Source organism: Coloeus monedula, assembly GCF_965178545.1.
Source record: "Coloeus monedula genome assembly, chromosome: 40".
In the NCBI taxonomy this organism is placed as follows: Eukaryota; Metazoa; Chordata; class Aves; order Passeriformes; family Corvidae; genus Coloeus; species Coloeus monedula.
The window spans coordinates 1001734-1018435 of NC_138820.1; the positions used below are offsets into that span (position 1 = coordinate 1001734).

Genomic DNA, 16702 nt, shown 5'->3' on the forward strand with positions numbered 1-16702 from the left:
CCCCGTTGTCCCCCCAATCCCCACCCCCTCATCCCCCCAAATTCCCCCCAAATCTCCCCAACTCCCCCCCTTATTCCCCCCCAATTCCCCCCCAAATTCCCCCCTTATCCCACCCCAATCCCCCCCAACTCCGCCCCTTATTCCACCCCAAATCTCCCCAAATTCCCCCCTTATCCCACCCCAATCCCCCCCAACTCCGCCCCTTATTCCACCCCAAATCTCCCCAAATTCCCCCCTTATCCCACCCCAATCCCCCCCAACTCCGCCCCTTATTCCACCCCCAATTCCCCCCCAAATTCCCCCCTTATCCCACCCCAATCCCACCCAACTCCGCCCCTTATTCCACCCCAAATCCCCCCAAATCCCCCCAAATTCCCCCCGTTATCCCACCCCGCTCCCCCCGCTCCGTTGCCCCCCGCGCATGCGCGCTGCAGGTGGGGGAAGGAGCCGGCGGCGCGAGCGGGGCAGGCGGCGCCGTGGCTTAGTTGGTTAAAGCGCCTGTCTAGTAAACAGGAGATCCTGGGTTCGAATCCCAGCGGTGCCTTTTAGCGGGGGCCCCCCCTTTTTTGGGGTGACACACCCCCGCTTTAGTGGGGGACGCACCCAGTTTAATGGGGGACACTCCGTTTTGGGGGAAAAAACCGCGAATTTTGGGGGCTTAGGTGGTTAAAGAGCCTGGTTAAAGTGAACAGGAGATCAAGAGTTCGAATCCCAGCGGTGCCTTTTAGCGGGGCCCCCCCTTTTTTGGGGTGGGGTACCCCCGCTTTATGGGGGGACGCACCCAGTTTAATGGGGGACACTCCGTTTGGGGGGAAAAAACCCGAATTTTGTGGGCTTAGGTGGTTAAAACGCCTGGTTAAAGTAAACAGGAGATCAAGAGTTCGAATCCCAGCGGTGCCTTTTAGCGGGGCCCCCCCTTTTTTGGGGTGGGGTACCCCCGCTTTAGGGGGGGACGCATCTAATTTAATGGGGGACACTCCGTTTGGGGGGAAAAAAACGCGAATTTTGTGGGCTTAGGTGGTTAAAACGCCTGGTTAAAGTAAACAGGAGATCAAGAGTTCGAATCCCAGCGGTGCCTTTTAGCGGGGCCCCCCCTTTTTTGGGGTGGGGTACCCCCGCTTTAGGGGGGGACACACCTAATTTAATGGGGGACACTCCGTTTGGGGGGAAAAAAACAGAATTTTGGTCAAAACCCCCCGAATTTGGGGGGAAAACCCCGAATTTCGGAGGTTTCGGTGGTTAAAACGTCTGGTTAAAGAGAACAGGAGATCGCGGGTTCGAATCCCAGCGGTGCCTTTTGCCCCGGCACCCCCTTTTTTTGGGGGGGCCACACCCTCAATTTAATGGAGGGAACCCCCCCAATTTTTGGGGGGGACACCCCCTTTTCGGCCCCTTTTTTTGGTCTCAAAGCCGGGGTTCCATTGGGATTTTTTGGGGGGGGGGGGAAGGATTTGGGACAAAGGGGTGGGAATGAGGGAGGAATTTGGGATAATTTGGGGGTAAAAAGTGTGTGTGTGGGGAGTTTATTTTGACGTGGCTGGAGAGAAATGGCGCTGAACCCCAATTTTTTGGGTGGGTCGAAGCCGAATTTGGGGCAGGAACTGGTGGGGGCGGGGGGCGGTTTAGGGAGGGAGAAGGAGGGGGAGCGGTTTAAATTTGGGGGGGGGGGGGTGGGACAAGAGATGCAAAACGAGGGGTAAGAAATGGGGTTCGGGGGGTGGTTTTGGGGGTTCAGGGGGGTTTTTTGGGGGCGCGGGTCAGGCGATGGTCAGGTGGGTGTCGGAGGGCACCCCACAAGCCTCTTTGTGCCTCTCGAAGAGCTCCTGGAGCCGCTCCACGTAGAGCCCGTGGTAGTGGGCGACCACCTCGGGCGAGGGGCGAGGAATCCGCGGGACCTCCAGGGGGGACCCCACTGCCGGGAAAATAAAAGGGGGAGGGGGGTTTAACACCCCAAAAATACCCCCGAGACCCCTCCCCACCCCCAGTCCCCAAAAATCCCGAATCTTCAAACCCCCTCCGGACCCCCCCCCGCCCCCCCAAAATCCAACCCAGGAATCACCCCCAAAAATCTCTCCCGGAACCCCAAAATTTCCTCCATTTGCTTTGCTCGAACTCCCAACCCCCTCCCAGCTCCCCCAAATTCCTCCAGTTTCCATCCTTGATCCCCCAAATTTCCCCCAATTCCTTCCCCGCACCCCCAAAATCCCCCAATCCCCCTCCTTGACCCCCTAAAGCTCTCCCTGACCCCAAAAACTCCCCCCAAATCCCTCCCCGCACCCCAAAACCCCCCCAACCCCCTTAAATCCCTCCCCGCATCCCCAATTTCCCCCTAAACTCCCCCCAAACCCCTCCCCGCACCCCCAAACTCCCCCAATTTCCATCCTCCACCCCCTAAACCCCTCCCGGACCCCAAAAACTGCTCCCAAGCCCCTCCCCGCACTCCCAAACCACTTTTTGACCCCCCAAACTCGCCCCAAATCCCTCCCCGCACCCCAAAACCCCCCCAACCCCCCTAAATCCCTCCCCGCACCCCCAAACTCCCCCAATTTCCATCCTCCACCCCCCTAAACCCCTCCCGGACCCCAAAAACTCCCCCCAAACCCCTCCCCGCACCCCAAAACCCCTCTCAACCCCCCTAAATCCCTCCCCGCACCCCCAAATTCTCCCTAAACTCCCCCCAAATCCCTCCCCGCACCCCCAAACTCCCCCAATTTCCATCCTCCACCCCCTAAACCCCTCCCGGACCCCAAAAACTCCCCCCAAACCCCTCCCCGCACCCCCAAACCCCTCCCGACACCCCCTAAATTCCACCCAAATCCCTCCCCGCACCCCAAAACCCCTCCCAACCCCCCCCTAAATCCCTCCCCGCATCCCCAAATTCCCCCTAAACCGCCCCCAAATTCCCTCCCAAACGCCCCCAATTTCCATCCTTGACCCCCCCTAAACATCTCCCCGACCCCAAAAACTTCCCCCAAACCCTTCCCCCGGGCACTCACCCACCACGGTGAGGGGCACCCGGAAGGGGAGGAAGGGGAGCCCCCCCCGACCCCAAAAGATGCAGGGGGCGAACCCCAAAATGGCCTTGAGGCCCCGCTGCAGCCGCCGGAGCCAGGAGCCCTCGGCCAGGGGGGGCTGCCGGAACGCGTCCTGCTCCCCAAAAACGTACACGGGCACCAGGGGGGCTCTGAGAAACCCCCCGGGAGGGGTCAGAGGGGCACCCCAAAATCCGGGGGGGTGGTCCCCGTAGCCCGAAATTCCCTCCCGGAGCGCGAAATTCGCTCCCGAAAAGCCCCAGTTTTTCACCCCGGAGGCAGAAAATTTGTTCCTCCCGTGCCCCAAAATTTCCTCCCGCAGCCCAAAATTTCCCCCCGTACCCCAAAATTTCCTCCCGCAGCCCAAAATTTCCCCCCGTACCCCAAAATTTCCTCCCGCAGCCCAAAATTTCTTCCCGAACCCCAAAAGGTTCCCGCTGCACCCCCAGATTTCCCCCTGCACCCCCAAAAGGTTCCCCTGGACTCTGAAATTTCCAGAAAAGTCCCCCCCAGGCACCCCCCAAAACCTCACCGGGTGCTCCCCGCACCCCAAAATGTGCCCCAAGACCCCCCAAAATCTCCTCTAGACCCCCTAAAACCCCTCCACGGCCCCCTTGGGCACCCCAAAATCCACCCCCCCCCCCCCCAGCCCCACAAAACTCATCTAGATCCCCCCCAAATCCCCCAATTTCACCCCAAAACCCCCAACGGCCGCCCCAAAACAGCCCCAAATCCCCTCAAAAACCCCCGAAATCTCTCCCCAAACCCTTCATAACCCCCCCAAATCCTCCCAGGACTCCCCAAAATCCCCTCAGAGTCCCCCAGACCCCCCCAAATCGCCCCCCGCCCGTGGCACTGCAGGGGTGCCATGGAAACATTTTGGGGTCCCCCCAAATCCCCCCAAAACCCCCCCAAAACCCCTCATATCCCCCCAAATCCTCCCAGGACACCCCAAAATCCCCTCAGACCCCCCCAAATCGCTCCCCCCACCCACTGGCGCCCCCCATGCCCCACCCGCGGCACTGCAGGGGTGGCACCGGCTGACACGGGGACACTTTGGGGTCCCCCCAAATCCCCCCCAAAACCCCTCCAAACCCCCCAAACTCGCCCCAGCCCCCCCCAAAAAACCCCAAAAAACCCCCAAATCACCCGTGGCGCAGGGCCAGGCGCACGAAGCCCTGGCGGCGGCGCAGGGTGACGCGGTGACAGCCCGGGGTCCCCTCCAGAGCCTCGGCCGCGCCCCCCACCATGATCAGCAGCGCCTGCGACTCCCGCGACAGCACCGCGTCCAGGCAGCGCTGGCTGACCGGGCACAATCCTAAAAAAAAAGGGGGTCAGGGCACCCCGAAATATCCCAAAAATACCCTAAAAGCCCCCAGAAAAACCCTGCTTAAAAAGCTCTAAAACTCACCCCAAAACAGACCCTAAAACCCACCCGAAACAGACCCCAAAATTCCCCCAAAGCGGACCCCAGGCAGCGCTGGCTGAGGGGGCACAACCCTAAAAAAAAGGGGGTCAGGGCACCCCGAAATATCCCAAAATACCCTAAAAAAAAAACGCTAAAAAAGCCCTAAAACTGACCCCAAAACCCACAAATTGCACCCCAAAATTCCCCCAAAGCGGACCCCAAAGCAGACCCCAGGCAGCGCTGGCTGAGGGGGCACAACCCTAAAAAAAGGGGGTCAGGGCACCCCGAAATATCCCAAAAATACCCTAAAAGCCCCCAGAAAAACCCTGCTTAAAAAGCTCTAAAACTCACCCCAAACCAGACCCTAAAACCCACCCGAAACAGACCCCAAAATTCCCCCAAAGCGGACCCCAGGCAGCGCTGGCTGAGGGGGCACAACCCTAAAAAAAAGGGGGTCAGGGCACCCCGAAATATCCCAAAATACCCTAAAAAAAACCGCTAAAAAAGCCCTAAAACTGACCCCAAAACCCACAAATTGCACCCCAAAATTCCCCCAAAGCTGACCCCAAAGCAGACCCCAAAGCAGACCCCAGGCAGCGCTGGCTGAGGGGACACAACCCTAAAAAAAAGGGGGTCAGGGCACCCCGAAATATCCCAAAATACCCTAAAAAAAAACCGCTAAAAAAGCCCTAAAACTGACCCCAAAACCCACAAATTGGACCCCAAAATTCCCCCAAAGCTGACCCCAAAGCGGACCCCAGGCAGCGCTGAGGGGGCACGACCCTAAAAATAAAAAGGGGGTCAGGGCACCCCAAAATGTCCCAAACCCCAAAAATATCTCAAATCCCATAAAACCCCCGCCATTGGATCCCCAGAAAAACCCCAAAACGAGATCCTAAAATCGCCTGAATTCCTCCACAAATTCCCCCAAATCCGCCCCAAATCCTCCATAAACCACCAAAAAACCCTAAAAAAAACCAAAACAAACAAAAAACCAAAAAACCCCAAAACCCCCAAAATCCGCACTCAGCCGTGGCCATCGCGTACTCCCGGTACAGCCCCGTCCATAACCCCCCAAATCCACCCCAAATCCGCCCCAAATCCCCCATAAACCACCCCAAAAAAACCCCAAAAAACTCCAAAAAACCCAAAAAACTCCAAAAAACCCCCAAATTCCCCCCAAAATCCCCTCTCACCCGCAGCCATCGCGTACTCCCGGTAGAGCGGCAGCCGGAACAGCCCCTCCAGGCCCCCTCAAATCTGCCCCAAATCCACCCCAAATCCCTCATAAACCACCCCAAAAACTCCAAAAAACCCCAAAAACTCCAAAAAACCCCAAATTCCCCCCAAAATCCCCTCTCATCCGCAGCCATCGCGTACTCCCGGTAGAGCGGCAGCCGGAACAGCCCCTCCAGGCCCCCTCAAATCTGCCCCAAATCCACCCCAAATCCCTCATAAACCACCCCAAAAAAACCCCAAAAAACTCCAAAAAACCCAAAAAACTCCAAAAAACCCCCAAATTCCCCCCAAAATCCCCTCTCATCCGCAGCCATCGCGTACTCCCGGTAGAGCGGCAGCCGGAACAGCCCCTCCAGGCCCCCTCAAATCTGCCCCAAATCCACCCCAAATCCCTCATAAACCACCCCAAAAACTCCAAAAAACCCCAAAAACTCCAAAAAACCCCAAATTCCCCCCAAAATCCCCTCTCACCCGCAGCCATCGCGTACTCCCGGTAGAGCGGCAGCCGGAACAGCCCCTCCAGGCCCCCTCAAATCTGCCCCAAATCCACCCCAAATCCCTCATAAACCACCCCAAAAAAACCCCAAAAAACTCCAAAAAACCCAAAAAACTCCAAAAAACCCCCAAATTCCCCCCCAAATCCCCTCTCACCCGCAGCCATCGCGTACTCCCGGTAGAGCGGCAGCCGGAACAGCCCCTCTAGGGTCCCCCAAATCCACCCCAAATCCCCCATAAACCACCCCCAAAAAAACCCCAAAAAACCCCAAAAACTCCAAAAAACCCCAAATTCCCCCCAAAATCCCCGCTCACCCGCAGCCATCGCGTACTCCCGGTAGAGCGGCAGCCGGAACAGCCCCTCTAGGGTCCCCCAAATCCACCCCAAATCCCCCATAAACCACCCCCAAAAAACCCCAAAAACTCCAAAAAACCCCAAAAAAACCCCCAAAACCCCAAATTCCCCCCAAAATCCCCGCTCACCCGCAGCCATCGCGTACTCCCGGTAGAGCGGCAGCCGGAACAGCCCCTCTAGGGCCCCCTTATCCACCCCAAATCCCCCATAAACCACCCCCCAAAAAACCCCAAAAAACCCCAAAAACCCCCAAAAAAACCCCAAAAACCCCCAAATTCCCCCCAAAATCCCCGCTCACCCGCAGCCATCGCGTACTCCCGGTAGAGCGGCAGCCGGAACAGCCCCTCCAGGGCCCCCCAAATCTGCCCCAAATCCACCCCAAATCCCTCATAAACCACCCCAAAAAAAACCCAAAAAACCCCAAAAAACCCCAAAAACTCCAAAAAACCCCCAAATTCCCCCCAAAATCCCCTCTCATCCGCAGCCATCGCGTACTCCCAGTAGAGCGGCAGCCGGAACAGCCCCTCCAGGGTCCCCCAAATCCACCCCAAATCCCTCATAAACCACCCCAAAAAAAACCCAAAAAACTCCAAAAAACCCCAAAAACTCCAAAAAAACCCCAAATTCCCCCCAAAATCCCCTCTCACCCGCAGCCATCGCGTACTCCCGGTAGAGCGGCAGCCGGAACAGCCCCTCCAGAGCCGCCAGGTTGGGGCGCAGCCCCGGGCAGGGACCGGCCCCGACCCCAAATTTGGGGGTCCCGGTGGCCCCGCGGGCCCCGGTGACGAAGGCGCCGAAGACCCCGATGCAGGAGATGCCGTGGGGGTGGGCGGCCAGCACGTAGCTGCGGCCGGGGGGCAGCGGCGCCTCGCGGAGCACCTGGGGACGTTTGGGGATTTAGGGACATTTGGGGACATTCGGGGATTTAGGAACATTTGGGGATTTAGGGACGTTTGGGGATTTAGGGACGTTTGGGGACAGTGGGGGTGGGCGGCCAGCACGTAGCCGCGGCCGGGGGGCAGCGGCGCCTCGCGGAGCACCTGGGAATGTTTGGGGCATTTGGGGACATTTAGGGATTTAGGGACGTTTGGGGATTTGGGGACATTTGGGGACATTCGGGGATTTGGGGACATTTGGGGACATTGGGAGGTTTGGGGGAACAGGGGTGGCCGGGGAACAGGGGCGCCTCGCAGAGCACCTGGGGACGTCTGGGGACATTTGGGGACATTTGGGGACGTTTGGGGATTTAGGGACGTTTGGGGACATTTGGGGATTTAGGGACATTTGGGGATTTGGGGACATTTGGGGACATTTGGGGATTTGGGGACATTTGGGATATGGGGACATGGAGGGACATTGGGAGGTTTGGGGGAACAGGGGTGGCCGGGGAGCAGCGGCGCCTCGCGGAGCACCTGGGGACGTTTGGGGACATTTGGGGACATTTGGGGATTTAGGGACGTTTGGGGACATTTGGGGATTTAGGAACATTTGGGGATTTGGGGACATTTGGGATCTGGGGGGGTTGGGGACATTTAGGGACATTGGGAGGTTTGGGGGGACAGGGGTGGCCGGGGGCCAGAGGGGCTTCCAGGAGCACCTGGGGACATTTGGGGATGTTTGGGGACATTTGGGGACCTTTAGGGACATACGGGGATTTAGGGACATTTGGGGATTTAGGGACATCTGCGGACATTTGGGGATTTAGGGACATTTGGGGACATTCGGGGATTTGGGGACATTTGGGATCTGGGGGCGTTGGGGAAGTTTGGGGGGACAGGGATGGCCCGGGGGGCAGGGGTGCCTCGAGGAGCACCTGGGGACATTTGGGGACATTTGGGGATTTAGGGACATTTGGGGATTTAGGGACATTTGGGGACATTTGGGGATTTGGGGACATTTGGGGATTTAGGGACATCTGGGATATGGGGGGGTTGGGGACATGGAGAGACATTTGGGGGTTTGGGGACTTTTGGGGACATTTGGGGACATTTCAGGATTTAGGGATATTGGGGACACTGGAGATGTTGGGGACATTTCAGGACATTTGGGAGTTTGGGGACATTTGGGGACTTTTAAGGACTTTGGGGGAATTTTGGGGACATTTAGGGATTTAGGGATATTGGGGACACTGGAGATGTTGGGGACGTTTGGGGGTTTGGAGACATTTGGGGACTTTTGGGGGGTTTGGGGACATTTGGGGACTTTTGGGGACATTTCGGGACTTTTGGGGATTTAGGGATATTGGGGACACTGGCGATGTTGGGGACATTTGGGGGTTTGGGGACATTTCGGGACATTTCGGGACATTTGGGGATATTGGGGACATTCGGGGATGTTGGGGACATTTTGGGGACACCGGGGACATTTGGGGGTTTGGGGACATTTGGGGACATTTGGGGACATTTCGGGACTTTTGGGGATTTAGGGATATTGGGGACACTGGCGATGTTGGGGACATTTGGGGGTTTGGGGACATTTAGGGACATTTCAGGACATTTGGGGACATTTGGGGATATTGGGGACACTGGAGATGTTGGGGACATTTTGGGGACACCGGGGACATTTGGGGATTTAGGGACATTTGGGGATTTAGGGATATTGGGGACATTGGAGATGTTGGGGACATTTCGGGACATTTCGGGACATTTGGGGCCATTTGGGGCCATTTGGGGTCAGGCCCCTCCGGGGCCGTTACCGTGATGGGGAAATAGTCACAGAAATGGTCCCAAATCCGCCAGTTCCGGACCCAATCCCAGTGGCGCGGCCCTGGGGACACCGCGGGGACCTTGGGGGGCAGCCTGGGGTCCCCAATCCCCCCGAGGGGGTCCCCAACCCCCCCCTTGTCCCCCCCACTCAAGTCCCCAAATGTCCCCAAAGTTCCCAAACCGCCCCAAAAGTCCCCAAACTGCCCCAAAAGTCCCCAGATGTCCCCAAAGTCCCCCAAAAGTCCCCAAAAGTCCCCGAATGTCCCCAAACCACCCCAAAAGTCCCCAAATGTCCCCAACCCCCCCAAATGTCCCCAGAAGTCCCCAAAGCCCCCCAAAAACCCCCCAAAGTCCCCCAACCCCTCCAAACATCCCCAAACACTCCCCAAAGACTCCCAAAAGTTCCCAAACCCCTCCAAACGCCCCCAAAGCCCCTCCCAAACCCCCCTCAAACCCTCCCAAATCCCCCCAAAAGCCCCGAACGCCCCCAAAAGTCCCCAAATCCCCCCAAACGCCCCCCAAAACCCCCTAAAAGTCCCCAAACCCCCCCAGAAGTCCCCAACCCCCCCCCAAACGGCCCCAAACACTCCCAAAAGTCCCCAAACGCCCCCAAATCCCCCGAAAACCCCCTCAAATACCCCCAAACTCCCCCAAAATTCCCCCAAAAGTCCCCAAACACCCCCAAATGCCCCCAAACGCTCAGAAACGCCCCCAAAGCCCCCAAAAGTCCCCAACTCCCCCAAACGCCCCCAAAACCCTCCCAAACACCCCCAAAACGCCCCCAAACCCCCTCAAATGCCTCCAAACGCTCCCAAAAGTCCCCAAACGCCCCCCCAAAACCCCCCAACCCCCCCAAAATTCCCCCCAAACGCTCCCAAAAGTCCCCAAAAATCCCCAAACGCCCCCCAAGCCCCCCCAAATTCCCCCAAACGCCCCCCAAGCCCCCAAACGCCCCCCCAAACCCTCCCAAACACCCCCCAAACTCCCCCAAAACGCCCCCGAAGTCCCCAAAACGCCCCCCAAAAGTCCCAAAACGCCCCCAAACCCCCCTAAATCCCCCCAAAACCCCCCAAACGCTCCCAAAAGTCCCCAAACACCCCCAAAGCCCCCCAAAATTCCCCCAAACACCCCCAAAGTCCCCAAACGCGCCCCCAAAAGTCCCCAAAGCCCCCCAAAATTCCCCCAAACGCGCCCCCAAAAGTCCCCAAAACGCCCCCAAAATCCCCCCAAAACGCCCCCAAAGTCCCCAAACACCCGCCCAAAAGTCCCCAAAACGCCCCCAAAGCCCCCCAAATTTCCCCCAAACACCCCCAAAGTCCCCAAACGCCCCCCCAAAATCCCCCCAAAACGCCCCCCCAAACCCTCCCAAACACCCCCCAAACTCCCCCAAAACCCCCTCAAATGCCCCCAAACGCCCCCCAAAACGCCCCCGAAGCCCCCAAACGCGCCCCCAAAATCCCCCCAAAACGCCCCAAACGCCCCCAAAATCCCCCTAAAACGCCCCCAAAGCCCCAAAACTCCCCCCAAAAGTCCCCAAAACGCCCCAAAAGTCCCCAAACGCGCCCCCAAAACGCCCCAAAAGTCCCCAAAACGCCCCCAAAATTCCCCCAAAACGCCCCCAAAACCCTCCCAAACACCCCCCAAACGCCCCCAAAACCCCCTCAAATGCCCCCAAACGCCCCCCAAAACGCCCCCGAAATCCCCAAACGCGCCCCCAAAATCCCCCCAAAACGCCCCAAAAGTCCCCAAACGCCCCCAAAATCCCCCAAAACGCCCCCAAAGTCCCCAAACGCCCCCCAAAAGTCCCCAAAACGCCCCCAAAATCCCCCCAAAATGCCCCCAAAATCCCCAAACGCCCCCAAAACCCTCCCAAACACCCCCCAAACTCCCCCAAAACCCCCTCAAATGCCCCCAAACGCCCCCCAAAACGCCCCCGAAGCCCCCAAACGCGCCCCCAAAATCCCCCCAAAACGCCCCAAAAGTCCCCAAACGCCCCCAAAATCTCCCCAAAACGCCCCCAAAGTCCCCAAAACGCCCCCAAAAGTCCCCAAACGCCCCCCAAAAGTCCCCAAAACGCCCCCAAAAGTCCCCAAACGCCCCCCAAACCCTCCCAAACACCCCCCAAACTCCCCCAAAACCCCCTCAAATGCCCCCAAACGCCCCCCAAAACGCCCCCGAAGTCCCCAAACGCGCCCCCAAAATCCCCCCCAAAAGTCCCCAAACGCCCCCAAAATCCCCCTAAAACGCCCCCAAAGTCCCCAAACGCCCCCCAAAAGTCCCCAAAACGCCCCAAAAGTCCCCAAACGCGCCCCCAAAACGCCCCAAAAGTCCCCAAAACGCCCCCAAAATTCCCCCAAAACGCCCCCAAAACCCTCCCAAACACCCCCCAAACTCCCCCAAAACCCCCTCAAATGCCCCCAAACGCCCCCCAAAACGCCCCCGAAGCCCCCAAACGCGCCCCCAAAATCCCCCCAAAACGCCCCAAAAGTCCCCAAACGCCCCCAAAATCTCCCCAAAACGCCCCCAAAGTCCCCAAAACGCCCCCCAAAAGTCCCCCAAAATGCCCCCAAAATCCCCAAACGCCCCCCCAAAACCCTCCCAAACACCCCCCAAACGCCCCCAAAACCCCCTCAAATGCCCCCAAACGCCCCCCAAAACGCCCCCGAAGCCCCCAAACGCGCCCCCAAAATCCCCCCAAAACGCCCCAAAAGTCCCCAAACGCCCCCAAAATCTCCCCAAAACGCCCCCAAAGTCCCCAAAACGCCCCCAAAAGTCCCCAAACGCCCCCCAAAAGTCCCCAAAACGCCCCCAAAAGTCCCCAAACGCCCCCCAAACCCTCCCAAACACCCCCCAAACTCCCCCAAAACCCCCTCAAATGCCCCCAAACGCCCCCCAAAACGCCCCCGAAGTCCCCAAACGCGCCCCCAAAATCCCCCCCAAAAGTCCCCAAACGCCCCCAAAATCCCCCTAAAACGCCCCCAAAGTCCCCAAACGCCCCCCAAAAGTCCCCAAACGCCCCCAAAATCCCCCTAAAACGCCCCCAAAAGTCCCCAAAACGCCCCCAAAATTCCCCCAAAACGCCCCCAAAATTCCCCCAAAACGCCCCCAAAACCCTCCCAAACACCCCCCAAACTCCCCCAAAACCCCCTCAAATGCCCCCAAACGCCCCCCAAAACGCCCCCGAAGCCCCCAAACGCGCCCCCAAAATCCCCCCAAAACGCCCCAAAAGTCCCCAAACCGCCCCAAAATTGCCCCAAAGCCGCACCGGCGTCGGGCCCGCGCCAGTCCCAGAGCCACCAGCCCGCGTAGGCCACGGGCACGAGCCAGAGGCGCGTCCGCAGCAGCAGCAGCAGCAGCGCCAGCGAGCCGGGCCCTAATCAGTTAATTAGCTAATTAGTTAATTAGCTAATCCGCTAATTAGCATTCATTAATTAACGCTAATCGCCTTCATCAAACCCTCTCCCCCCCCACCAATAACTTTAGCTCCCCCCGGGGTTAATTGTTCTCCCCCCCCCCTTCCCGTCGTTGTTGTTAATTAATTGTCTCTTCTAGGGGTAATTAATTGTCTCCTATTAATTAGCGCTTCTCGGGTTAATTAGTTGCCGCCGGGATTAATTAGGTGCCTGCTCGGTTTAATTAATCTGTCATTAATTGCTTCTCTCCTCCGTTAATTATCCCCGCGCCCCCCAGGGTTAATTATTCTCCCCTCCCCGTTAATTAACCCCCCTGCTAATTCCCTCCCCCCGGTAATTATCGCCCCGGGGTTAATTATTTTAGCCCCCCCCCCCCCCGCTTAATTACCCCCGTTAATTGCCTTGCTCTGGTTAATTAACCCCCCGTTAATTGCCTCCCCGTTAATTACCCCCCTTGGGGTTAATTAACCTCCCGTTAATTGTCCCCCATCGTTAATTATTCCCCCGTGGCTACTTAACCCCCCGTTAATTCCCTCCCAGTTAATTGCCCCCACACACACCGTTTATTACCTCCCTCGGGGTTAATTAGCCCCCCGTCAATTGCCCCCCTCCGTTAATTATTCCCCCATGGCTAATTAGCGGCCACTCCCGTTAATTGTGTCCCCTTAATTATCCCCCTCGGGTTAATTAATTCCCCATTAATTACCCCTCCCCCGCTAATTACCCCCTCCCGGGGTTAATTCCCCCCAGATAATTGCCCCGCAGGGGGTTAATCCCCGCCTCCCGGAGCTAATTACCCCCTCAGGGGTTAATTACCCCCCGTTAATTGCCCCTCCCCATTAATTACCCCCCATTAATTACCCCTCCCGGGTTTAATCCCCCCCTCCAAAGTGTCAATTACCCCTCCCACTCATTAATTACCCTCCCAGCACTAATTAATCCCCGCTAATTACCTCCCGGCGCTAATTAGCCCCCATTAATTGCCCCCTCTGCCTTTAACCCCATCAAGCAACTCGCTCCTCCCCATTAATTACACCCCCCATTCATTAACTCCCCCCCATTAATTATCCCTCTAGTGCTTAATCCCCCCCTCCAAACTGTTAATTATCCCTCCCACTCATTAATTACCTCCCCAGCCCCAATTAACCCGCGCTAATTACCCTCCGCCTTAATTACCCCCGGTAATTGCCCCTCTGCCTTCAACCCCATCAAGCAACTCGCTCCTCCTCATTAATTACCCCCCCAGTCATTAACTCTCCCCCATTAATTATCCCTCCAGCACTTAATCCCCCCCTCCAAACTGTTAATTATCCCTCCCACTCATTAATTACCCCCGCAGCCCCAATTAACCCGCGCTAATTACCCCCCACCTTAATTACCCCCGGTAATTGCCCCTCCCCTCATCCCCCCCAAGAAACTCCCTCCTCATTAATTACCCCCCCCCAGACATTAACTCCCCCATTAATTACCCCTCCAGCGCTTAATCCCCCTCCTCCAAACTGTCAATTACCCCTCCCACTCATTAATTACCCCCGCAGCCCCAATTAACCCGCGCTAATTACCGAGGAAGAGGAAGGTCAGCATCCATTGCACCACGCACAGCGCCTGCACCGCGGAACGGAAAGACCCCCCCATACCTGCCCGGGGGGGGCAAAAAACGAGGTGACACCTCTGGGGGGGTGATCCCCGACCTTTGGGGACCCCTAAAAAATTGGGGGGACCCCCCAAAAATTGGGGGGACCCCTCAAAATCCCCCCCAAACCCCCAAACCCCCCCCCGTACCTGCCGTGGTTGCCACGTCCCGGGCGAGCCCGAACTTTGCCCAAGGGGCGGAGGAAGGAGCCGGGCGTGTTTGGGGGGGGGGGGTGGGGAAGGTGGAAAAAAAAGGGGGGACCCCCCCCCTTGGAGAACCCCAAAATCTTCTTGAGATCCCCCCAGACCCCCCCCCCAAAAAAACCCGCACCCAAAAAGGTCAAATTTCACCCCAAAAAAGGCGGCCTCGAATTGTCGGGATGTGAAAAGTCCTCGGAATGCCCCAAATATTCCCCCTAAATCCCCCCCAAATCGAGGGGCGCCCCAAAATTTTGGGGACCCCTCCGCACCCCAATTTCACCCCTCAGATTCAAAATTGCCCCAAATCCCCCCAAAATTGCCCCAAATCCCCTCAAAATCTCCCCAAATCCAGACCCACAAAGGAGCCCCCAAAACCCTTCCGAGCCCCCAAATCCACCCCAAAACCGCTCAAATTCGCCCCAAATCCAAACCCCAAAGGGCCCCCCAAAAGTTTCTGACTCTCCCGCACCCCAAATTTATCCATAACCCCCCAAACTTCCCCAAATCCCTCCCAAAACTTCCCCAAATCCCTCCCAAAACTTCCCCAAATCCCCCCCCAAAACCTTCCCAAACCCCAATTCCAAACCCCTAAGGACCCCCAAAAGCCTCCCAGAACCCCAAACCCGCTCAATTTCGCCCCAAATCCAGACCCCAAAGAGTCCCCCCAAATTTTCTGGCCTCCCCCCGCACCCCAAATTCACACGGAGTGCCCCAAAATCCCCAAAATCCCCCTAAATCCCCCTAAAACACCCCCCAAAAACCAGGATACGCCTCAATTTTAAACCGATTTATTGGAATCCAGAGATTTTTTTTGGGGTGGCCCCCAAAATTTTGGGGGTTTTTGGGGTTTTTGGGGTCAGACGAAGCTGAGGTAGCGCTCAGGGGGGTCCCGACCCCAAAACCCTCCCCAAACTCCCCCAAAACCCCCCCAAAACCCCCCAAAAACCAGGATACGCCTCAATTTTAAACCAATTTATTGGAATCCAGAGATTTTTTTTGGGGTGGCCCCAAAATTTGGGGGGTTTTTGGGGTTTTTGGGGTCAGACGAAGCTGAGGTAGCGCTCGGGGGGGTCCCGACCCCAAAACTCCCCCAAAACCCCCCAAAACTCCCCCAAAACCCCCCAAAACCAGGATACGCCTCAATTTTAAACCAATTTATTGGAATCCAGAGATTTTTTTTGGGGGTAGCCCCAAAATTTTGGGGGTTTTTGGGGTTTTTGGGGTCAGACGAAGCTGAGGTGGCGCTCGGGGGGGTCCCGACCCCAAAACCCTCCCAAAACTCCCCCAAAACCCCCCAAAACTCCCCCAAAACCCCCCCAAAACCAGGATACGCCTCAATTTTAAACCAATTTATTGGAATCCAGAGATTTTTTTTTGGGGTGGCCCCAAAATTTGGGGGGTTTTTGGGGTTCAGACGAAGCTGAGGTAGCGCTCAGGGGGGTCCCGACCCCAAAACCCTCCCAAAACTCCCCCAAAACCCCCCAAAACTCCCCCAAAACCCCCCAAAACCAGGATACGCCTCAATTTTAAACCAATTTATTGGAATCCAGAGATTTTTTTTTGGGGTAGCCCCAAAATTTTGGGGGTTTTTGGGGTTTTTGGGGTCAGACGAAGCTGAGGTGGCGCTCGGGGGGGTCCCGACCCCAAAACCCTCCCAAAACTCCCCCAAAACCCCCCAAAAACCAGGATACGCCTCAATTTTAAACCAATTTATTGGAATCCAGAGATTTTTTTTTGGGGTGGCCCCAAAATTTTGGGGGGTTTTTGGGGTCAGACGAAGCTGAGGTGGCGCTCAGGGGGGTCCCGACCCCAAAACCCTCCCAAAACTCCCCCAAAACCCCCCAAAACTCCCCCAAAACCCCCCAAAAACCAGGATACGCCTCAATTTTAAACCAATTTATTGGAATCCAGAGATTTTTTTTTGGAGTGGCCCCAAAATTTTGGGGGTTTTTGGGGTTTTTGGGGTTCAGACGAAGCTGAGGTGGCGCTCGGGGGAGTCCCGACCCCAAAACCCTCCCAAAACTCCCCCAAAACCCCCCAAAACCCCCCCAAAACCAGGATACGCCTCAATTTTAAACCAATTTATTGGAATCCAGAGATTTTTTTTGGGGGTAGCCCCAAAATTTTGGGGGTTTTTGGGGTTTTTGGGGTCAGACGAAGCTGAGGTGGCGCTCGGGGGGGTCCCGACCCCAAAACCCTCCCAAAACTCCCCCAAAACCCCC

The 16702-nt window shown here is 57.1% G+C and overlaps 1 protein-coding gene across 1 annotated transcript; it reads right to left on the reverse strand.

Annotated features, from left to right (window-relative positions):
• Positions 1-1757: 1757 nt before the first annotated feature.
• LOC309584531 (2-acylglycerol O-acyltransferase 3-like) lies at positions 1758-14282 on the reverse strand (the record flags this gene model as incomplete). Its single annotated transcript, XM_082300575.1, has 7 exons — positions 1758-1912; positions 2997-3184; positions 4182-4350; positions 7177-7408; positions 9225-9295; positions 12500-12607; positions 14210-14282. The coding sequence occupies 7 exons, from the start codon at positions 14280-14282 to the stop codon at positions 1758-1760; spliced, it is 996 nt and encodes a 331-aa protein (XP_082156701.1).
• Positions 14283-16702: the final 2420 nt, after the last annotated feature.